The following is a 23,551-nucleotide window of genomic DNA, read 5'->3' on the forward strand; positions in this document are numbered from 1 at the left end:
CCAATTAACTATATTACTACCCCTAATAAAGCTAACACTTAACTAAGATCTAAATTAGCCAGCTAATCATGGGATCTGGAAGGATTCCTGAGCTCCACACAAATCTGTTTAGCTGGTCGTGGTTAGACAGAACTGAGATAGCTGGAGAACCACACCTTGTTTATACCATTGCCTGAAACACTCGATGTTCACTGAAGGGTGGGGCAAAGGAGATGAGTGAGTGCTCCAACAGCTACTGCTATCTAGAATTCTACCATTCAAGACTGCACCAGTCAGAGCATCCCATGAGTGGGAATATGCACAGGGCACTTTATGCTATGTATAAATCTTCATTAAATAACCGCATAAGCATAATGTACAATATTAACCTTCATACAGCTTTACCATTCAAACTGATCAGCTAGCCATCAGATTTGAACATTTACTCTTTGAAGGAAATGAAATCAGGTACACAAGCTTAGTGTAAACATGTTTTAATATCACTGAAATTATATTTGCATCAATATTTATAGAGATCCAAGACTTGGAAGGGCTTCAAATAAATAATCTTTTGAACGTAAATGGTTACATGTAAAAGGGGGTCTAAAAGCAACAGCGCACAATTTAGAACCCCTTTCCCTCGGACCCAAAACAAAAGAATGTACAGTAGGTAGCACACACTGGGAGAATGTCACTACAGATAACAGGAACCTGCCATCTTCAAGTGACAAGCCACTGAATATGTTGACAACCAAATGAAAGGAGAGAGGAAGGTAAAGGCATGCACTGCCCTTTAAAGCACCACTATGTGCCCCGATTCCATTTTTTTAAACATTAGGATCAGGCAAGGGAATGTAAGTTGTTTCCTTTCCAATTCTGAAGTGCATTTTGAATTCAAGGATTCATACAGCAGTACAGGACGTATGCTACTCGAACTGATGGTGCAGCATACTCCAGCCCATCCTCCATAGATTTCTTTTATTCAAAGGCATCTAATTTTTAAATTCTTTTCCAATGAAAAGAGCAGTCCAGAAAGGTAAAAAGGCAGGCAAAAAACTCCTTCCGGTGAAGCCATCACCAGCCTATGACACAAGTAGATCCAGGCTTTAGAGTAGTATTGAGAATCACGGCATAACTTTCTAACAAGTTACAGGGCAAAATATTGGTCTGAGTGCCCTAAGAGTGGCTGCTTTTAAAAGTTAAGCCTTCCAAAACCAAATGCTTTTTCAGAGCAAGTGAAGTGAACATTTGCCTCCCCCAACTCCCACAGCAACTTTCTGAAATGTATTCTCTAGGTGCCCCAGGTATATTAAAAATATCAGTCTGCGGTAAAAAAAAAAAAAAAAATAAGTACACCAGCCTACAAATAGCTTTCATAGAGCACTCAAAACTAACCCTAGGGGAAATAAGACAACTCAAAAATAGGTAAGCAATGATGGATACAAGAGTAACCAGTTATAAAAATCTCACCATAAATGGAAGGAATCTTGCAGGAAAGTACAGTAATAGTTACTGTAACTTAATGTAACTTATAGTTCACAACCAAATATTTATTGTACTTTGCAAGGCTTCCCCTTTACAGATGCAGGTAGAATAACTTTCCCCTCTTTATACTTAATCCATTTGTGACTGATTTTCCTGGTAAGTATTCCACTGCCAGCAATGGAAGCATCAAAGCCACAAGTACAAAGGACTTAATGATTACGTTTATCTCCTTTGCTGATGGAAACTCTTCTTTCCTTCTGCTTGCTGCTTTGCAATAGACTATATCAGTACAGTTGGAGAGATATGTCTTTTCCCACTGAGAGTCATAAGAGAATAAAACTTAACATGTAATACTGTTGTGTACCTAATGGATAAATATTATTGGAGTTAAGGACTATTTCAACTACTAACTTTGCTTTGGCAAAACACATATAGGAACAAAATATATACTATATATATTTTATCAACATATTCCAGTAGTGGGAGGCTGCAACATTCAACAAAACAGGATAAAAAGTAAGTTTTAGATAGTAGAACTGCCAGTACACAGAATTTCCAGGTTCTGTCTTGAACACAGGATTGGGGTCATTAATTTTCAAGAAAAGCCACATAGTCAGTCAATCTGGCCAACTGTTGTTCATTAGGAATTGGTGGAACTGTAGCAGGTTCTATAAAGAACACAAACACACACAGCATTAATAAAATTAAGGAGGCAAACCAAAGCCCAACATCACCCATCCCAGCAACCTTGACATTAAAGAAAAATGCATACTAAATTCCTCAGATTGTTTCCTCATCAGTCCAAGAGTGACTCACACTCCTACTCGCGATCTCCTCATATATTCTTTGTTGTGTTGTGGAGAAGGAATTACTTATTTGGCCCATAACACACCACAACTGCAACAAAAGTTATGAATAGCTAGGATACATCTATCACTACTTCTAGACCTCTTCATTCCTCAAGAGCTATTGGCATACACTGAAGGACTGCCAAGTTTCCAGCACATCATGTCTGTTTGCGAACTCTGGAAATGACTCCTGCAGCATCTTCACCTACAGTAAAGTTCCTATAGGTCTGCTTGCATTCTGCCTTCCTCTAGAACAGGGGTGGCCAAACTTACTGACCCTCTCAGCCACATATAATAATCTTCAGAAGTTCGAGAGCCAGGCGTGCCAGCCAGGGCGTGGGGCTTCAGCCCTCCAGGGTGCACCAGCTGTGACTTCAGCTGAAGGCTTGAGACCAGTCTTCCCATAGGGCAGAAGCCCCTAGGCCCCACCACCCTGATGCAGGGCAGAAGCCCTGAGCAACCCCCAATCCCAGTCTGGTAGGTGGAGAAGGGAGTAAGGGAGGCGGGGCTCTGTGAGCCACAAACTGTAAAGTGCCGCCTCCGGCTTGTGAGCTGCGGTTTGGCCACCTCTGCTCTAGAAGCAGCAATAATGAGCATGTCTGCTGAGCTTTGTCTCTAAGGTAAAGTGAGACATACCTAATCAAGGCAGGGTGGAAAAAGCACTGGATGGCTGGCAAGAGAAGGCAGCCATAGTACATGTACCAACTCTACAAGAATGCTGAGTTATCTAGTGGTAAGGGTGAAGTGCAGGTTAGAGAGGAGGATAACTGAAAATGGAAGGGAAAATTAAGAGAAACAGAATGAAATTTAGGGGTAAGAGAAAAGAAGAGTAGAATGAGAATAAACTGAAGGGACCGTCAAGAATAGAGGCAAGAGATAATTAGGAGGAGAAATGAAAAATAGTGCGAAGAAAGGAAAACACCACAAGGAGTCAAAACTGAGGAAAGGGAAGGCAGAGAAACAATGTGTTATATAGAAGTGATTCCTCCTGTAAGGTCTTCTCTGAGGGAAAGTACACTGGGGAGATATTCACCTAGCCTTTGTATAAAAAAAATGAATCCTCAACCCCAAATATGCAAAGCACCCCACTTCCAGATGGGGGAAAACAGAAGGCTATTGCTTTTTGAAAGCATGTTTTTTTAAATGAGAGACTTCACACTCGCTTGGAAAGACAAACCTCCACTAAATGTAAGTTCACTTGGAATCTATAATACATGTATCAAACCATCAAATCAGATGTATTCTGAATATACTCAGTTGTATCATATGGAGAACAGAGTTTTAGGTGCCAGCATCACCAATGAAAATTGTACAGTTTAATCCATTATGAAGCCTTCAGTTTAATTAAAAAAAATAAAATGAGAGGAGGAAGCTGGAAGAGTCACTTCAAATTTTTTGTCTAAAGGAAAGTTTAAGATAATACATTCTTTGCATCATACAGAGGCTATAAAGCCATTTAAACACTTGGGACTTGCCTACTTGAGAGGTAACTCTCCTTATGACAATCACAACTGAGATGCTTGAGCTGGATCCTTCTCAATTTAAGAGAGGGGACTGGCAGTTCTCCGAGGGTGTTTCTATTCTGGAACCAGTTCTCTACTTGGTCTAAACTAGCCTGGGTTTTACTGGTTCCTGGGCATGCTACAGTGCTCACCCTCACTCAGACGTCTGTGGGAGAGAAAAGCTGAGGAGGGGGTTAATTTTGCCTGGTCAGTGAGTGATTTGCTGGAGGTTGTGCGTTTCATTTGACATTGCTGGGAAGGTGATGCTGAGTTAGCTACTTGTTTTGTTTACGTATGTAAAGGGCACATAAGAGTTTCATAAAGGCAAATTGTGTATTTATCTATATTACACTTTTTAAAATAAATCAAAATGAGCAAATACCTGGTAAAGGAATAAATCTGTTAAAGGAAGCTTCCAGTGCCCCTAAAGGAAAAATGCAATGGAAATGTTAATCCATTAAGGGACCCATTCTGCTAAAAATACAGTTCTAATGTAAAAAGAAAAGGAGTACTTGTGGCACCTTAGAGATTAACAAATTTATTTGAGCATAAGCTTTCGTGAGCTACAGCGCACTTCATCGGATGAGATGAAGTGCGCTGTAGCTCACGAAAGCTTATGCTCAAATAAATTTGTTAGTCTCTAAGGTGCCACAAGTACTCCTTTTCTTTTTGCAAATACAGACTAACACGGCTGCTACTCTGAAACCTGTCATTATGCAAAGTTCTAATGTACTAAGCCAAAATTGTCTAAAACTCCATAATCCATAGGGCTGGTCTTCACTATGGTGAGATCGATGCAGCAGGAAGCAGGACCTGCTAAATTGATGGCAGAGCACGCTCCGGTCAACCTGGTACTCCAGCTCTCTGAGAAGAGTAAGGGAAGTTGACCAGAGAGCGTCTCCTGTCGAAGCAGCACAGTGAAGACACCGGGATAAGTCGACCTAAGCTACGTCGATTCCAGCTGTTATTCACGTAGTTGGAGTAGCGTAACTCAGGTCAGCTTACCCCCGTAGTGAAGACAAGCCCTTAGAAACAAACCTATTACTTGTGGCACCTTAGAGACTAACCAATTTATTTGAGCATGAGCTTTCGTGAGCTACAGCTCACTTCATCAGATGCATACTGTGGAAACTGCAGCAGACTTTATATATACACAGAGAATATGAAACAATACCTCCTCCCACCCCACTGTCCTGCTGGTAATAGCTTATCTAAAGTAATCATCAGGTTAGGCCATTTCCAGCACAAATCCAGGTTTTCTCACCCTCCACCCCCCAACACAAATTCACTCTCCTGCTGGTGATAGCCCATCCAAAGTGACAACTCTTTACACAATGTGCATGATAATGAAGTTAGGCCATTTCCTGCACAAATCCAGGTTCTCTCACTCCCTCACCCCCCTCCAAAAACCCACCCCCATACACACACAGACTCACTCTCCTGCTGGTAATAGCTCATCCAAACTGACCACTCTCCAAGTTTAAATCCAAGTTAAACCAGAACATCGGGGGGGGGGGGGGGGTAGGAAAAAACAAGAGGAAATAGGCTACCTTGCATAATGACTTAGCCACTCCCAGTCTCTATTTAAGCCTAAATTAATAGTATCCAATTTGCAAATGAATTCCAACTCAGCAGTTTCTCGCTGGAGTCTGGATTTGAAGTTTTTTTGTTTTAAGATAGCGACCTTCATGTCTGTGATTGCGTGACCAGAGAGATTGAAGTGTTGTCCAACTGGTTTATGAATGTTATAATTCTTGACATCTGATTTGTGTCCATTTATTCTTTTACGTAGAGACTGTCCAGTTTGACCAATGTACATGGCAGAGGGGCATTGCTGGCACATGATGGCATAAATCACACTGGTGGATGTGCAGGTGAACGAGCCTCTGATAGTGTGGCTGATGTGATTAGGCCCTGTGATGGTGTCCCCTGAATAGATATGTGGGCACAATTGGCAACGGGCTTTGTTGCAAGGATAAGTTCCTGGGTTAGTGGTTCTGTTGTGTGGTATGTGGTTGTTGGTGAGTATTTGCTTCAGGTTGCGGGGCTGTCTGTAGGCAAGGACTGGCCTGTCTCCCAAGATTTGTGAGAGTGTTGGGTCATCCTTTAGGATAGGTTGTAGATCCTTAATAATGCGTTGGAGGGGTTTTAGGTGGGGGGTGAAGGTGAAGGAGGTATTGTTTCATATTCTCTGTGTATATATAAAGTCTGCTGCAGTTTCCACGGTATGCATCTGATGAAGTGAGCTGTAGCTCACGAAATCTCATGCTCAAATAAATTGGTTAGTCTCTAAGGTGCCACAAGTACTCCTTTTCTTTTTGCGAATACAGACTAACACGGCTGTTACTCTGAAACCTATTACTATTTTCTTTCATGGAAATTTTTATTGTATAGTATAATATCGGTCCATTTAAACTCCTAAGCATAGTGAATGACAGACTGAAAATGACGACTGGCCTCCTGCCGATTTCATTTGTCTCACAATGGAAGTTCAGCCCCACGCAGCACTTTTAGTTATATGCACTAGTTAGCACAGTGTGGGTTGCAAACTGTTTTGCTGTAAACATCATCATATCACAGGGGGAAAAAATGGAGGATACGCCTGTTCAGCTGAGTCAGGTGGTGTGTGTTCAAACCTCAGGTCAGTCAATACACCCAGGACTGTAAGTGAATTTCACCACCTTGTCTGGAACACATTAAATCATTATTTTTTGTTCGGGTGAGCAGGATTTTAATTGTTCAGGAGCCCAAGACAGTAGGATTTTTTCCTAGCTCATTAAATATAACAGTACATTTTAGGAGCAAGATATATTCTGGTAGATCTAATCACCTCTCTTCCTTGTTTTTACAGTGCTGTTTAAAACTAGTATTTAAGAAGTTTAGAACAGCACTCTCTGCTCTTTGCAAAATTTTACTCAAGTTTTTACATAAATAGAAATTAATTAGCATTACTTTTGTTAAAGACAAGCATTTCCCAGTGTGCTGTTTGCAAAAACTTGCTTTATCTTTTCAATACCGTATCACAATTACGATTTAAAAAAAGTAGTGGAGTGTATAATCTTGTCTCAAAACACAGACACATAAATACATGATCGTGCTGAACTACACCGTACCACTGTCTGCCTCCTTACACATTTGAAGGATCTGCACAAAGTGTTTGCTTTCTTTTTTTACACCCAGCACTGTTCATACTGAACACAGAATCTACTTTGTGTAAAATGAAGTAAGTATTAACTTTTGGTTAACAGCAACATTTTTTCAGGAACCAGTCCCGTCCCATTGAGTTTAATGTTAATGGGATTTGGATATTAGCAATGGCATGCCATTTATTCACAATATTTTTTGGAAGAGAGACCCCAGTTGCAGGCAGGTTTGCTAGGCTGCAGCCAGGAAGGGAGATGCTGGGATGGGTCTTTCCTGGCTACAGCCCTGCAAATGTTCCTGCAGCCTGTGCTCAGTACATCCCAGTGCTTCCTTCTGGGGCTGCAGCCCTGCAAACCTGCCTGTGCACCTGGACCGCACAGGAGGGGAGATGCTGCAGGCTGGGTGGGGAGGCTATGTGCAGAGCAGTAGCTAAAACTTGGATACTAGAGCTGCACAGTACCTCATCCTGTGCTCTCAGCATTGTACCCTGCCTGGGGGCTGCACCCAAGGAAGGAAGGTCTGGGACTGATGCCCAGAGAGCGCAGGAAGAGGTACTGTTCAGTTCCATGGGCTCCCAGTGTCCCTCCTCCTCGCAGAAAGCCTCAGCACCTGGGCTCCAGTGGCCCTTCCTGTGGGCTGCTCTGCCTGCAATGAGGTTTGCAGATCACATTGCACATCACAGTGCTTCCTTCCCTAGCTGCAGCCTCACAAACCTGCCTTCTGCTTATTGGCAACTGCCAAATATTGATAACTTTTAGGTGGCAACCAAGTAGAATCATAGAATATCAGGGTTGGAAGGGACCTCAGGAGGTCATCTAGTCCAACCCCCTGCTCAAAGCAGGGCCGATCCCCAACTAAATCATCCCAGCCAGGGCTTTGTCAAGCCTGACCTTAAAAACTTTTAAGGAAGGAGATTCCACCACCTCCCTAGGTAACGCATTCCAGTGTTTTACCACCCTCCTAGTGAAAAAGTTTTTCCTAATATCCAACCTAAATCTCCCCCACTGCAACTTGAGACCATTACTCCTTGTTCTGTCATCTGCTACCACTGAGAACAGTCTAGAGCCATCCTCTTTGGAACCCCCTTTCAGGTAGTTGAAACCAGCTATCAAATCTCATTCTTCCCTTCCGTAGACTAAACATCCCCAGTTCCCTCAGCCTCTCCTCATAACTCATGTGTTCCAATCCCCTAATAATTTTTGACGGGTTTCAGAGTAGCAGCCGTGTTAGTCTGTATTCGCAAAAAGAAAAGGAGTACTTGTGGCACCTTAGAGACTAACCAATTTATTTGAGCATATTCCAAGCTGACACCAACTTTCATGTCCTCCTTCAGCATTTCGAACCATCCTTTTCCAGGTCTTCCTTGTCATCTTTGTCCCACAATTACTAGCTCTTGCCCTCCCTGTCCAATGTAACCCACATCATCCCACAGGACTCGGCCATCTAAGTCGATACTCCCTCAGCTTTTCCATAATGGAGACTTTCTGCCTCCCAGCTTGTACCATTTCATTACGTAACGTACCAGCTCTGGTCTTACCCAAGTGTTCCCCTGATCATTCTCATTTCAGCAGCATGAAGCAGAAGTAGTTCTCTCGCCCTTATTGGCCAGAATTCCGACCCAGACACCGTGGCTGGCCTAATCATGATCTTACACACTTTGCTCTGTAGTTTACTTGGCATACTCTTATTGAGGAGAATTCCCTTCAACTCTCTTCATTTATACCAAACATCATTCAAGTCACATTCTCTGAATGGCTCAACAGTGAACCGAGGTACTTCAACTGTCGCACATACTAACTAATTTTACTGGCTTCTTGTTGTCCCTCTCAATTAAGTACTGCACGTGTTCCATCTTTTGTTGGCTGATCTGTATACCATTTTCTTACAATGCAGCCCTAGGTCTCTTTCCAGTTAGTATTTATCTTTACGGAACAGCATAATGTCATTGGCAAAAAGTAAGCTCTGTGAAGCCGCTCCCCTAATCTCCTGTGTCAAGATGCCCTTGCTATACAAAACAAACTCAAATTATATTAGGCATAATTTTAATTACACTAAAGGATACAATACTAGAAATATCAAGCCAGATCCAAAATGCATCATGGAATAACAGCTCCACCTACCTGGCTTTTTAGGCATTACCATACGAGTTGTTGAGTCTGCTTGCCATCCTTGTTCTAACACACCTGAAAATGCATTTTAAAAATTCATAAGAACGAAACAATTACTATTATTACAATTTATTATATGTATTACCATAGCACCTATGAGCCTCAGCCATGGACCAGCACCCCATTTGCTAGGCGCTGTATAAACACAACACAGACATGGTCCCTCCCCTGAAGAGCTTACAATCTAAACAGACAATACAGAGACAGTGTGAGGGAAAGGGTAGGAACACATAAGCAAAGTGAACAAAGTGATGACAGCAAGTGTCATGTTAGATCCACTTTTTGGGGAGGTTGGGGGGCGGGGGGGGAAGACGCTAGGTTTATTTAGGCGGTGATCAGCTAAAGGGAAACAGGTAGGCAGGTTGAAGGGAAAGGGGTGAGGGAGAAATGATATCCTGTGTGTTTGACTCCAGTATCAAATAATCCAAAGTTCCCACTTACTGGAAAATGTTTGAATACACTTTTACTCTGCAATCCAACTTTTTAAAGATTTATTTCTCAGAAGAGCTTACGACAAGATGCACTGCTGGAGACATTTAGTTGTACAAATGCATGACCTTTGTAGAAGTGATAGTATCCTGAGACTTATTCAGTCAGGCCTGATGCAAAGCTTTACTTTCATTTCTTGTCCTGCAGCGTGGGCTTCTCACACTCTTACGAAAAATGGAATTCCTCCGCTATTTCAAAGGAGGAAGGTTTATTGTGGATCCTAACCTAGTAAATGGTGGTAACTGGAGAACTCAAATACATTTCCCATCCTAAAAATTAAGCAATTTGCTTTTACTGTTTCCCTTCTCAGTAATCATCTGCTTTCATAATAATCTCAACCTTATGTATATTTTTGGATCCTCCTCCCACTTTATTTTGCTGTACCCCTCTACTCCCCATCCCTTTGCCTTAAAAGGAGTTACAAGAGCAGCAGCGGCAGAAGTGGGACCTCATTGAGCAGAGAACTGAGCAGGGTGAAACCTACTCCACACGATGTACTTCACATGTTACAGATATTCCTAGATTATTAAAATGGAAATTTTTTTGAAATGTTATTTAATATATACGTTTATGTTTTAATTTTACTTTATTTTAATCTGACAAGATGAGTGAAATACAGACTAGGAAATGTCACTATGGTTTCTAACCAGTATCACTTTCCGATTCTCTGGTACAAGCAGTTGTTGGCAATATTCACATTGTAACACTGCTTTGAAATATTTAAATTCCAAGAACAGATTTACATTAATGGAAACCCTATTACTTAGGTTTTGTAAAGGTTTTCTTTTACAGACAAGACTTCAGACCCAAGCTGTCGAACAGCACTCCATTAAAAATCAGGAACGTACAAGAATCCATTATTAAAATTTCATAAAGGTCAACTTTATCTCCAGTTTTCCTTCAATTTATTTGAAACATTTTCACCAAAATCTGTTAGGCCTACAATGATGAATTTTCTAAATACAGAGGGCCCTCTGGCCTTTTCTTGACTTGGTGTAAGGAAGGGAAAGTGTTCTTAACCCCTTTTATTTTATAATGGGATTCTTTAGTTGGTCAATTTAATTCTGGTCTCAGCCTCAAAACAAAATTGTCTGTTCAAAGATAATCTAGAAAGTAAAACAGTAAGCTTACCTTTCACAGCTTCTTCTACAGGAAGTCCAACAAAGGCTGCAAAATCATCTGCAATTATTGAGGTATATGCCTGAGAAACCAGTCCAAAAGCTCGTCTCCTAGTTGCATCTATTATGGGGAACACATTTTTAAAAGATACAATTGTCTCAGTCTTCAAAACACACAGCAAGTCTGAAAATGCTTTGTGTCTCCTCACATAACAGTGGAGAGCCACATTTCTGCAAATCTTGTGCTTAATACTAATAGTTTATATTTACACAGTATGTTCCATTGAGTGCAAGCTTAAAAGAGGCTTTGTAAATATTAGTGGAGCTTCAACACACCTGAGGCAAGCAGTAAGTATCATGACTTACAGATAGAGACATTGAGGCAAAGAGATTAAAAGAACTTGCCCAAGTCTGTGGTAGAGCTAGGAACAGAACCTAGATCACCTAACTCCCAACCCTGTGCCTTAACAGTTAACATTTAAGCACAAAGGGCATGAGGTACAGTCTAGTCACTTTGCTCTTGAACCCAGGACTAGGCTCATTCAGAATGACAGGATCTGGATAACATGTTCTGAAAATCATCTTAGTATTTTAAAACATTTTGGTGTAACTCCAGAAAGTGCTAAAATGCTTCCAATTTTACTGTAAGTAAAACTGAAATGTTCATAGCTAATTAGCTATACAATTTTATTTCTGCAAAATTCTAAAAAGTCAATTACTAATTTCAGTTTAAATATAATTATTCAATAATTAAAAATAAATAATAAATGTTTAAATAAATGACAGATTCATGTCTTAAATGATGCTTTAATCCCAATATGGCTCCAAAGTAACACTACATCAAATTGTTTCCTTATTAGCCCAAAGAATGAACTGGAATTCATGTTTTGAGAGGGGATAGTGAAATAGCCGGCAAAAAAATATTTTCACAGACTCTAGTGCCCTCTTGCAGTGAAAAGCTATTAGTACATTAGTGTTAAACAAGATGTTACCACTCAGAAACATCTGCACTAAGTGTCTTTAATTTTCAAAAAAGAAAAAGTAGAATCTTTGCCCATAACTGCTTACGTTAGGCAAACTCCAAGTAAGATTCCTTAGAATCCTGCTAGCTGCAAGACTAATTTTAAAGAGACATTGTCAAGCTTGTGGAATCCAATAAGAGGGACTTATTTTGAAAGGTGTGTCATATCAGAAGCTTGATCATCAGCATTCCAGATATGCAATTAAAACTAGACTATAATGTGAAAGCAAAAGAGGCCCATCATTCTATTTATGGTACATCACCGTGTTTATTAGAAGAAATCATTTAAATCTAATGTTGAAACTGATGCGTTCCTGTAAAGGTTTTATATTGGAGCTTCATATTTGAAATCCGTCAGTTAAGATCTCTGAAGGCTATGGGACAATCTTCAAGGTTGATTTTTATTCTTAAATAGTTGGAACTATCCCTTCAACACAATGTGGTTGTGATACCCTCTGTATAAATTTCAATTATTCAGTTAGATCACGGGTGGCCAACCTGTGGCTCCAGATCCACATGCGACTCTTCAGAAGTCAATGTGCGGCTCCTTGCATAGGCACCAACTCCAGGGCTGGAGCTACAGCCGACAACTTTCCAGTGTGCCTGGGGGGGTGTGTGTGCACGCGCTCACTGCTCAACCCCTGACTCTGCCACAGGCCTTGCACCTACTTCACCCCTTCCCCCAAGGCCCCCCCACTCCTTCCTGCCCCCGTCCCTGAGCCTACTATACCCTCGCTCCTCCCCTCTCCCCAGAGCCTCCTGCATGCCGCAGGAGGCATGGGGAAGGAGGGAGAGGTACTGATCAGCAGGGCTGCTGGCAGGTGCAGAGGAGCTGATGGGGGGCTGCTGACATATTACTGTGGCTCTTTGGCAATGTACCTAGGTAAATTCTGGTTTCAGAGTAACAGCCGTGTTAGTCTGTATTCGCAAAAAGAAAAGGAGTACTTGTGGCACCTTAGAGACTAACCAATTTATTTGAGCATAAGCTTTCGTGAGCTACAGCTCACTTCATCGGATGCATACTGTGGAAACTGCAGAAGACATTATATACACAGAGACCATGAAACAATACCTCCTCCCATCCCACCCTCCTGCTGGTAATAGCTTATCCAAAGTGACCACTCTCCTTACAATGTGTATGAAAATCAAGGTGGGCCATTTCCAGCACAAATCCAGGTTCTCTCACCCCCCACCCCCATACACACACAAACTCACTCTCCTGCTGGTAATAGCTCATCCAAACTGACCACTCTCCTTACAATGTGTATGATTATCAAGGTGGGCCATTTCCAGCATAAATTCCAGTTTAACCAGTTATAACATTCATGAACCAGTCAGAGAACACTTCAATCTCTCTGGTCACGCAATTACAGACATGAAGGTCGCTATCTTACAACAAAAAAACTTCAAATCCAGACTCCAGCGAGGAACTGCTGAATTGGAATTCATTTGCAAATTGGATACTATTAATTCTGGCTTAAATAGATACTGGGAGTGTCTAAGTCATTATGCAAGATAGCCTATTTCCCCTTGTTTTTTCCTACCCCCCCAGACATTCTGGTTAAACTTGGATTTATGCTGGAAATGGCCCACCTTGATAATCATACACATTGTAAGGAGAGTGGTCAGTTTGGATGAGCTATTACCAGCATGAGAGCGAGTTTGTGTGTGGGGGGGGGGAGGGGGGGACCTGGATTTGTGCTGTAAATGGCCCACCTTGATAATCATACACATTGTAAGGAGAGTGGTCAGTTTGGATGAGCTATTACCAGCAGGAGAGTGAGTTTGTGTGTGGGTTTTTTTTTTTTTTTTTTGTGGGGGGGGTGGTGGTGAGAAAACCTGGATTTGTGCTGGAAATGGCCCACCTTGATTTTCATACACATTGTAAGGAGAGTGGTCACTTTAGATAAGCTATTACCAGCAGGAGAGTGGGATGGGAAGAGGTATTGTTTCATGGTCTCTGTGTATATGTCTTCTGCAGTTTCCACAGTATGCATCCGATGAAGTCAGCTGTAGCTCACGAAAGCTTATGCTCAAATAAATTGGTTAGTCTCTAAGGTGCCACAAGTACTCCTTTTCTTTTTAGGTAAATTCTGGCTCCTTTGGCCACCCCCGAGTGAGAGGGATATTCAAGAAGTAATAAGAAAAGGAGTACTTGTGGCACCTTGGAGACTAACAAATTTTGAGATTTTTTGAACCAGAAGCACAGATTTTAAAAGGAAATTTTTTTTCCCTTGGGCTGCTGGAAAGCAGGTTTTAAGCTGAAAGCAGTTAAGAGGTTTTTTTGTGTGTGCTTGGGGGCCAGAGCAGAGACAAAAGGGAATTGTCTTTTGTGAGCGGGAGTTTTCTCTACCTAAAGGCAGGGTAGTTAACCTCCTGCAGGGAAATTCACAGGTCTTCATAGACCTGAAGAAGGTTTTTTGTTTTTTTTTAACCTGAGAGCAACTAGAGGGGTTTTCTGTCTATTTGCCTGGAAACAAAGGGTTCTCTCTGTCTATGTGTTGCTTTTGCCGGGACCAGAGCAGGAATACAGGTCAGAACTCCTGTAAAGGGCTAATAAGCAATCTAGTTAGATATGCGTTAGATTCTGTTTTGTTTAAATGGCTGATAAAATAAGTTGTGCTGAATGGAATGAATATTCCTGTTTTTGTGTCTTTTTGCAACCTAAGGTTTTTCCTAGAGGGAGTCTCTATGTTTTGAATCTAATTACCCTGTAAGGTATTTACCATCCTGATTTTACAGAGGTGATTCATTTACTTTTTCTTCTATTAAAATTCTTCTTTTAAGAACCGGATTACTTTTTCATTGTTCTTAAGATCCAAGGGTTTGGGTCTGTGTTCACCTATGCAAATTGGTGAGGATTTTTATCAAGCCTTCCCCAGGAAAGGGGATGTAGGGTTTGGGAGGATTTTGGGGGGGAAAACGTCTCCAAGAGGGCTCTTTCCGTTATATATTTGTTAGACACTTGGTAGTGGCAGCAATAAATCCAGGGGCAAAAGGTAAAATAGTTTGTACCTTGGGGAAGTTTTAACCTAAGCCGGTAAAAATAAGCTTGGGGGTTTTTCATGCAGGTCTCTAAGGTGCCACAAGTACTCCTTTTCTTTTTGGGAATACAGACTAACACGGCTGCTACTCTGAAACCTGTCAAGAATAGTATATTCCCAAAACAATGAAGCCCACAGACTTATTGAATCTTGAACATTTTGAAGACATTTCTTTCCACAAGTGAGTTATTTATGAAACCAGTAGCTTTTGTACACTCAAAATATTCTATCCATCTGTTTACAGTACTAATTAATATTTCATTTGTAAACAAAATTTGGCCCAGCACTGCAATGAGTTCTACATGAGCAAAGGTTTTACTTGCACAGCACACACTGCAGGATCAGGGCCTAATTTTGTTTTCAAATGAAATTTTAAATCAGTAGTATAAACAGATCGATAGAATATTTTGAGAGTACAAAACATATTGGTTTCATAAATAACTTATATGGGTAAAGAAATTTCTTCAAAATGTTCAAGATTCAGATTTTTCAATATTTACTGCTCTACTTAAACAAAAACAAAAACACCTGGGTATTTGCTCAGTTACTCCAGAAAGCATATTTCTATTTATCAAGAACTGTCAAAGTGCCTGGCTGAATGTCCTTGCGCCAAGGAATACACAATCTAAGCAAAATTGTTCTGACAGCAAGTTAGCATACACTAAAAATCCAAGCCAAAATACAACCTCCTAGAACTGCATAGTGAGTCTTGAGCAAGGGTTAATGGTAGCATATAGTCCGATATGGCCAACAAAACAAATTCAAATTAAACTTCTCTGCCCTTAATCTGTGTTTAAAAAATTAACAAGTATTTTTGTACCTCTAAGTGCTTCCATGATTGGCTGAATAGTCTCAGACCACTGATGTGCGCCGATTGTTGTGTAGATTCCTGGAAAGTCTCTCTGCCAAATTCTTTGTCCTACTGACCAAATTCCACCAAGTTCAGAATTTGCCTACAGTGACAAAGCAACCAAGCAATCAAAACAGAACATAGGTATTATTCTCTGCCATGACCACTCCACTACTAATTGCATTTTGCTGGAAGTATATTTTTTCCCTCTCTGAATAAGTAGGCATCACAACAACAATTAGAATGAAATACCACAGTAATCCTGATATTAAGAGTCAGACAGTATGGTACCACATATGTCACTGATACCGGTATAAGAGTGATGATCCAGTTCAAACAATTCCAATTTTTTTTTAACACTGACAAAGCAGGTAACGCTTCAAAAGACAAGCACCACACAGTAAAGTGTGTTATTTGCTTATTCCATCTTTCTACACCCCCGTCACCATCCAAAAAATGTGGTGCAGAAGGGAGCAAGAAACACACACATCACAATTATACTACACTTTTTAAAAGTGGACTAATTTTGGATGATTAAGGGTACAAACAGATAAATATGCTAACAAATATAGACAGAAAGCAATCAGGTGGACAAGTTAGAAACCAGCTGTATAAATACAAGAAGCAATTAATAGAGATTCTTCTACGTAGCCAAGAAAGTGGATCTTGCTAACTAGTCTCCAGAGCAACATGTCACTAATAATTACATATTAGAATAGAAATAGGCAGCAGTCTGGGTGATAAGAAGAGGAAAGACCTCCAGCATGAAAGGTGAATCTGATTCTCATTCCTGTTGGATAGGTCAATTCTGTTTCAAACCACAAAAGGGCATGAGGATCATGGAAATCACCTCCCATGAGTTTTGTCAGAGGATGCAAAAGCTGCTGTGACAATTACTGTTAATGAGGAGTTACTAAGTGTGGCAAGTTATATCGCAAGTGTGATACAAAAAAAGGTTTGACCCAGCAATATTACTTGTGGCACCTTAGAGACTAACCAATTTATTTGAGCATGAGCTTTCATGAGCTACAGCTCACTTCATCAGATGCATCTGATGAAGTGAGCTGTAGCTCACGAAAGCTCATGCTCAAATAAATTGGTTAGTCTCTAAGGTGCCACAAGGACTCCTTTTCTTTTTGCGAATACAGACTAACACGGCTGTTACTCTGAAACCTAGCAATATTACTGAGACCACTAGTTGACTTTTATTATCAAATGGCTGAGCCTGATTGACCTTTCCTTCACTACTAGGAAATTGGTTTTCAGAGGTATCTAAGGATTTATTACCCAGTCTCAGACCTCAAGGACTTCTTGGCAGAGGACTGCAGTGCCACTTCCTCCTTATTTCCTCATGTAAAGCTTTCTGTCCCCAACTGTCTCTTTAGAAACCCAAATCCTAAAGAAAAATCCTACAAACAGGCAAGCACTTTTGGTATCAGAGACCTGACTTCTCAAAAGGTGGTTCTAATTCAAGCAGGGCATTACAGTAAACCTACACTATGGATTCAGTGTGGCAGCCGTGTTAGTCTGTATCTGCAAAAAGAACAGGAGTACTTGTGACACCCTAGAGACTAACAAATTTATTAGAGCATAAGCTCTCATGGGCTACAGCCCACTTCATCGGAGGCATAGAATGGAACATATAGTAAGAAGATATATAGATATATATACACACACACAGAAGGTGGTGAACACCTTCTCTCTCTGTGTGTGTGTGTGTGTGTGTGTGTATGTATATATCTATCTATCTATCTATCTTACTGTATGTTCCATTCTATGCCTCTGAGGAAGTTGGCTGTCGCCCATGGAAGCTTATGCTCTAATAAATTTGTTAGTCTCTAGGGTGCCACAAGTACTCCTGTTCTTGTTATGGATTCAGTAGTTCAACACAAAGCTTTCAGTATTCACTTGTAATCTGTAAACCCAGCCACTGGAATTCATTAAATCATACTTTGGAATGATGGATTAGTCTGGCTTGTGGCCACATATCTCAGATATCTTGGAGAGTGCCTCATATGGAAGCATTCTATTGTTTCTGGTAGTTAGACATCACTGTAGCTATGAGACACAAAATGTGGAGTCTGGTTCCTGCTATACCTGTTGGCTGTTTTATTTTCAGTCCTCTATCCATTATACCAAGAGGTGCAAGGAGGAAGAAAAAAAGCTTTCTTCTGAGATGCGTCTTTTAGGATTCTACTGCATTCCAGTGTATCATAGGGAGAATAGTAATTTACACTGAACACTGTAGTGTCTCCTAAAGCCCAGGTGGAGAGTCAGACAGAACCTTCTGAAATTCATGCCAATAAGGGGATACATTCACATGTAAATATAACTATAAATAAGATCCAGTGACGTTATCAGCCTCCTCTTTCCAACAGTGACAGAAGTGTTCCCAGACACCATTTTGACCTTCTGAAAAGTTGGCTGAGGTTGTGAATCAACTGCAGGATGTATCTGCCTGACTTTTGGTATCTGGAAGTACTCAGAATGGGTCCTTTGCCTTCTTTCTGCTGACGGCCATTTTTGTCGTGAGGAACTAGGTTTCCAGCAACAACTATTGCTGATTTGCTGAACTCCAATGTATTTTGAGGAGGTGGCCTGAAAGGCTCATTATTTTGTGTAGCAAAAGAGACAGAATAAGAGAACATTTTGCAGAAGCAGACAGATGCAGATGATACCTATCAGTAAAGGGAACAGGCTGGCATGCCTGGTCAGTGCCATCTGCTGGCAAAGTGGTTGAAGAGCTCAAAACTTTGAACCTGGGCCAGTCATCAACCACATAGCTCCGACTAAAAGTGAAGATTTATTTTAAATGCCACATATTGGAAAAACCCTTATCTCTAAACATGTAGAATAGAGCACAGTACCATCTCCAGTCTTAAACTGTACTGAAAGGAGTACTTACAGATTTAATAGCAGGAGGAATTCTTTTCCAAAGATATCGTGCATTATTCCTAATAAACAAAATAAAGATCAGTTAAAAATATTTTTAACAATTATATTCATCAGATAATTACTGCTAGAAACCTACGAAAAGACAGTGATATTAAAGATGTCTTCTGATGTAAGTGCTACACTTAATGGGGTGAACAAATCAAGCATTTAATAGCATCACACACCGATTTATGCTATACACGTCATCTTAATGCTTAAAAATCTGCAGTAAAATGGCTTTATATCAAGGGAGATACAAAAATTCAACTATGCAAGTAATTTTGAAATAGATGCAATAAGAGGACATCTTGCAAGCCTGTGTTCAGACGTCGTGACATTGAAGTTTAATGAAAACATTCCCCTGCAATATTGTGAACATAAACAGCAGCACGTGATAACACCAAAGAGAAACTGAAGTCTATGTTCATTATTCAGCCTAGTGAAATGCAAGTAGCAAGAAGTAAATAAGAGGTAAAATGCTCAGCCTAAATAATCCAAGATGCTATTTAGCAATATAGGAAAAGGTTGTTCCTTATCTTTAGAGTGCCCACTTAAAACTGACAAGACCGTTAACCGGAAAGTTTGTGCCGATCCCTCCTCTCCTATGAGCAGCCAAAATACCAATATCACCATTTAGCCACATAGTAAACACAATGGCTGGATATTTCTCTGACCTTCCATTGTAAGTAAAGAGAAATATTGCGATTTCTGATATCACTCTGTGGTATCCATGGGTAGATGCTGACTTCTTAAAACGCTAAAAACTGCATATGTGACCCATGCTTTCAGAAGCCTGAAAGCAGAATTATTCCTGATAGTTCTTATACACCCTCAAGAACAATGCATATCAATATAGTGACACAGCATATGCACATACTGTAAGGCTGAGAAGCAAAGACTTCTGGATTTTATCTATATTGTGGCTCATTTGAAAAAGCTTACAGGATTTTACAGCAGCAGTAAGAAAGTGTTAAATATGATTGAAATGTAACCAATCTCAATAGGTCCAATCTCAATACGGTCTTTTAAATTTCAGACTACGATTAAGCAATTTACCCGGTGTTTACCAGATTGAGACTTGAATTAGGGAGAGCTGGTTGGCATTACAGACAAGATTAAAAGTAACTGATGATTGTTTTGATGCCCAATCAGAAGAACTAGTTAGAAGTTTTCAGCTTCTGTGATTGTCTACCAGTTGCAATACAGCTTTGCAATCTGTGGGGGAATCTCATTTGCTTCAATGGCCTCTAATATTTAGGTAGCCAATAGTGGCCAAAAATGTTTCTTCCATCCATGGTTGTCTAGAACAGTGCTTCTCAAGCTATCCGATGTGGGGGACCGGCAATTTTTTTTTTCCCCAGTGTGTGCACGGACTGGCAGCTGATGGCTCGTGGACCGGCACCAGTCCACGGACCACCACTCTGAGTAGCGCTGGTCTAGAAGGTTGAGACCTTTTCTTCATTACGTGGACCGTGCCAGTTTCCCACCACCATCTCCAGAACAGATCACAGTATTCACACTACATTGGGCTACGCTGGAAGACTATTTGGAAGCTTCAGCTAGTGTTGAATACAGTCTCTCCCAGAAGGAGGTAAATTACAAGCTGTGCTTTCTGATCTGCACCTGCTGGCAAAGTAACTGGATTGGATAATGTCTGCTTGAAAAACTGACACTCTCCTTGCATGAAACCCTGGCTATGGTACTTGAGAAGATAAGCCCCCTGGTTTAATTGCAAAGAATATGAAGACAAGACATTTCAGCAGAGACGTGGCCACTGACTCTGGAAAGCTACCAGCCATGAGCCACCAGAGCTGAGTAAGCTGAACACTGTAAGACCCATCTGTTTTCCCAGGCTTTCAAGAAGGGGCAGGTGAGAGAAGAAAAAGACTTTACAGGGAAATAGCATTTATTATTCTTGACAAGCTGGAAAGGAAGAAGAAAATCATAAGATCATTAGTTTATCTGTACATTTGCTGCTGTTTTCACATACTTGTGCCCAGTGCACTGGATAATTAACACACAACAGTTTTTAAACAGTTCTATCAAGTTTAGGTCAAGTTCTAATTATGATACTGAATTCCTGTACATATTTTAAATTTTTAGGGTGACAGTAACAGCTACTTACATGTCATTGTGTAGCAGGTATAGCGCTAGAAGCTGACCATAAACTGGGGGTGTTGCAATTCCTCCAGGGGCCTTAAAAAACAAATCCAACTCACTTAATTGGATTATACATCTTAAACAGTTAAGAAGGGAAACTGAAGTAATTTTTTTTACTAAATATCTCTGATTCCAACAGGAGAGAACCCATAATTTAACATTTCACACAAGATTAGCTAGTTTCCACACCAGAGAGCGTGCACATCTGTTCACAGACAGTTTGGCTTTATTATAAATTATATAAAAGATTACATCAATATTAAGGTCAAAATTTTAATTCCAACAAGTCAGAAACCTTAATCCTGTTCCCCAGCATATACAATAAGGTATATATACAATAAGGTCTTTCGTTACATGAGCATCAATTAGAACGCTGACATTAGCAGCAGCCACTATACTTCAGGATCCAGACAGTTCCCACCCAAGCCCCATCTCCAGGTGTTCATTCATGACATTCCAAGTCCTTTAGTTTCTAGGCAGAACTTTACTATACTTGGTCTCTGCATGAAAGTTTTGTTTGTTTTTTAAACAAAGGCTAAGCAAAATTCCTTTGGCCATTTTGGAGATGAATGTACATTCCCCCCCCCCGATTACGAACTGAGAACAAGAACATAAAAACAGCCATACTGAATCAGACCAAAGGTCCATCTAGCCCAGTAGCCTATCTTCCAACAGTGGCCAATGCCAGGTGCCCCAGAGGGAATGAACAGAACAGGTAATCATCCAGTGATCCATCGCCTGTCACCCATTCCAAGCTTCTGACAAACAGAGGTTCGGGACACCATGCCTACCCATCCTGGCTAATAGCCATTGATGGACTTATCCTCCATGAACTTATCTAGTTCTTTTTTGAACCTTGTTACAGTCTTGGCCTTCACAACATCCTCTGGCAAGGAGTTCCAGAGGCTGACTGTGCATTGTGTGACAAATACTTCCTTTTGTTTTAAACCTGCTGCCTATTAATTTCATTTGGTGACCCCACTTCTTGTGTTATGAGGAGAAAATAACACTTCCTTATTTACTGACTCCACACCAGTCAAGCTTTGCAACTTCAAACTTGACATGTACTATATAAGCAGCACACACTATGCTGAGTTTGAAAAAAAGAAAAAGGTTTTAAAACAAAGTTACAAATTTGAAAATATAGAACTCATTACACATGAAAATTCTGTTAGACTTTCAGTTGTGCTGTGCATATAAGGACAATGCAGCAAGCACATGTATGCAGATAGTTGCACAGCTACTTGATTTGGTTAAAGGGCTTTAACCAACTCATCTACTGAAATACACTGAGACTGAGAACTAGTTGCAGTGTTCTGCTCAAAGTGCAGGAGGAAAGTGGTATGTCCCTAAATCTGATGCTGAGATAACTTACAGCTGCCTTGAGGTTCCTCTAAAATTTATGCTGACTTGTAACAGCTCCCAAGAGCTCACTAAGCTCCAGCAATTCCCTGCTCCCAACATCAGGGAGCTTGGAGGAGATGCCACAGAGCTTTCTCAAGGTGCAGTAGAACTAAGTTGGCCAGCCTTCTCCAGCGTCCACTGCTGCTATTCAGAAGGTTATTGTGCAGAAGTGAAATTGACAAGATACTCATATGGCTGCAGACAGGCACAAAACAGGTACTGAGTAGGACCCCAAAAAACAGGCGGGGGGGGGGGGGGGATATTAGTGGAGACCACTTTGCTGTAGCCAGTGGGCTCTGGGATGTGAGGAAAAAGAAAAGAGAATATTCCTTCTTCTAAGCAGCCAGTTTAGGAGAAAGCTTCAAGTTTATTAGAGGCTTTCTAGCAGAAAGCTACAGAAGATTTCTCCTCTAAGGGCCCAGGTATTAAACCCTGGGAGGAACTACTATTGTTCGCAGGATTATGGTAATGGAGAGAAGGCCCAGCTGAGACAGTGCCTAGGATGATGGGGCACCAATGTGGGTGCGCACACACGCGCGCGTAGCCAGGGACAGTCGGGGCTCTGACAAGGTCCACACTAAAGAGGCGAGACAGGGGGCACCAGGAGGGAACGGCAGAGAGGGAACGCGAGTCGCGCGAGGTCCCTCAGCGGGCCGGCGGCAGCCCCCGCTCCCGCGAGTCCCAGCGCGGGCAGAAGCGGGCTGAGCGGCTCCCCGGGAGGCGGTGGCCCCCGGGCTGAGCCGCGGGGGCGGGGGTTCAGCAGCAGCAGCAGCGCCGACCTCTTCAGGCGGCCACTGGTCACCGTCACCCCGCCGCGCCCTCTTCCCGCCCCTGCGGCCACCGGTCTCTCGCGGCGGCGGCGGCTGCTGCTGCCGCCCCTGCCCGCGTGCGGCGAGCCCCAGCGCCCGCCCCGCTACCTCCAGCTCCTGGGTCTCGCACTGCTCCAGCAGCTTCTTGAAGCTGAAGGAGGTGTCCGCCATCACCGCCACTGGCATCTTCCCCCGCGGCCCCGGCCCCGAGCCGCCCCGCTCCGCTCGGTGCCCGCAGCGGCCCCTCCGCGCGCGCCACCCACCACTTCCGGGCCCGGCTCGGCGGGCTACGCACTTCCGCCCGCCAGCTGCCGCGGGCCGGAGCTGTAGCCGCTCTGTCTCGCCCGTCTCGTATGCACTGGAGGACTCGGGGGACTGCTGGGCGGGGCGCGGTGGGAGGTGTTTGGGGACGTTGCTGTGTGGGAGAGGTGTATTATTGGGGGTTGCTGTGAGGGAGGGGGATGTTGCAGGAGGGGGATAGTGGGGGTTGCTGTGGGGGAGGGGGATGTTGCGGGGGGATATTGGGGGTTGCTGTGGGGGCTTATTGGGGGTTGCTGTGGGGGAGGGGGATATTGGGGGGTTGCTGTGGGGGGAGG

The 23,551-nt window shown here is 42.0% G+C and overlaps 1 protein-coding gene across 1 annotated transcript; it reads right to left on the reverse strand.

The window, feature by feature from the left end:
• Window positions 1-457: 457 nt before the first annotated feature.
• COPS8 (COP9 signalosome subunit 8) lies at window positions 458-23,226 on the reverse strand. Its single transcript, XM_077829858.1, has 8 exons — window positions 23,064-23,226; window positions 20,708-20,778; window positions 18,554-18,602; window positions 15,619-15,751; window positions 10,747-10,854; window positions 9,079-9,141; window positions 4,197-4,238; window positions 458-2,132 (listed from the first exon to the last, which is right to left on the reverse strand). The coding sequence occupies exons 1-8, from the start codon at window positions 23,139-23,141 to the stop codon at window positions 2,053-2,055; spliced, it is 624 nt and encodes a 207-aa protein (XP_077685984.1). The 5' UTR covers window positions 23,142-23,226; the 3' UTR covers window positions 458-2,052.
• Between the last annotated feature and the right edge of the window lie 325 nt (window positions 23,227-23,551).

The sequence above is a fragment of the Eretmochelys imbricata genome, chromosome 11 (assembly GCF_965152235.1).
Source record: "Eretmochelys imbricata isolate rEreImb1 chromosome 11, rEreImb1.hap1, whole genome shotgun sequence".
Lineage (NCBI taxonomy): Eukaryota > Metazoa > Chordata > Testudines > Cheloniidae > Eretmochelys > Eretmochelys imbricata.

Excerpts from the sequence above, each read along its gene's own strand:
- COPS8 (XM_077829858.1), bottom strand. The coding sequence starts at position 23,141 with ATGCCAGTGGCGGTGATGGCGGACACCTCCTTCAGCTTCAAGAAGCTG. Across the intron at positions 20,779-23,063 it reads GCGAGACCCAGGAGCTGGAG|GCCCCTGGAGGAATTGCAAC; the intron begins GTAGCGGGGCGG and ends TTGTTTTTTAAG. Across the intron at positions 18,603-20,707 it reads TACCTGCTACACAATGACAT|GAATAATGCACGATATCTTT; the intron begins GTAAGTAGCTGT and ends TTTGTTTATTAG.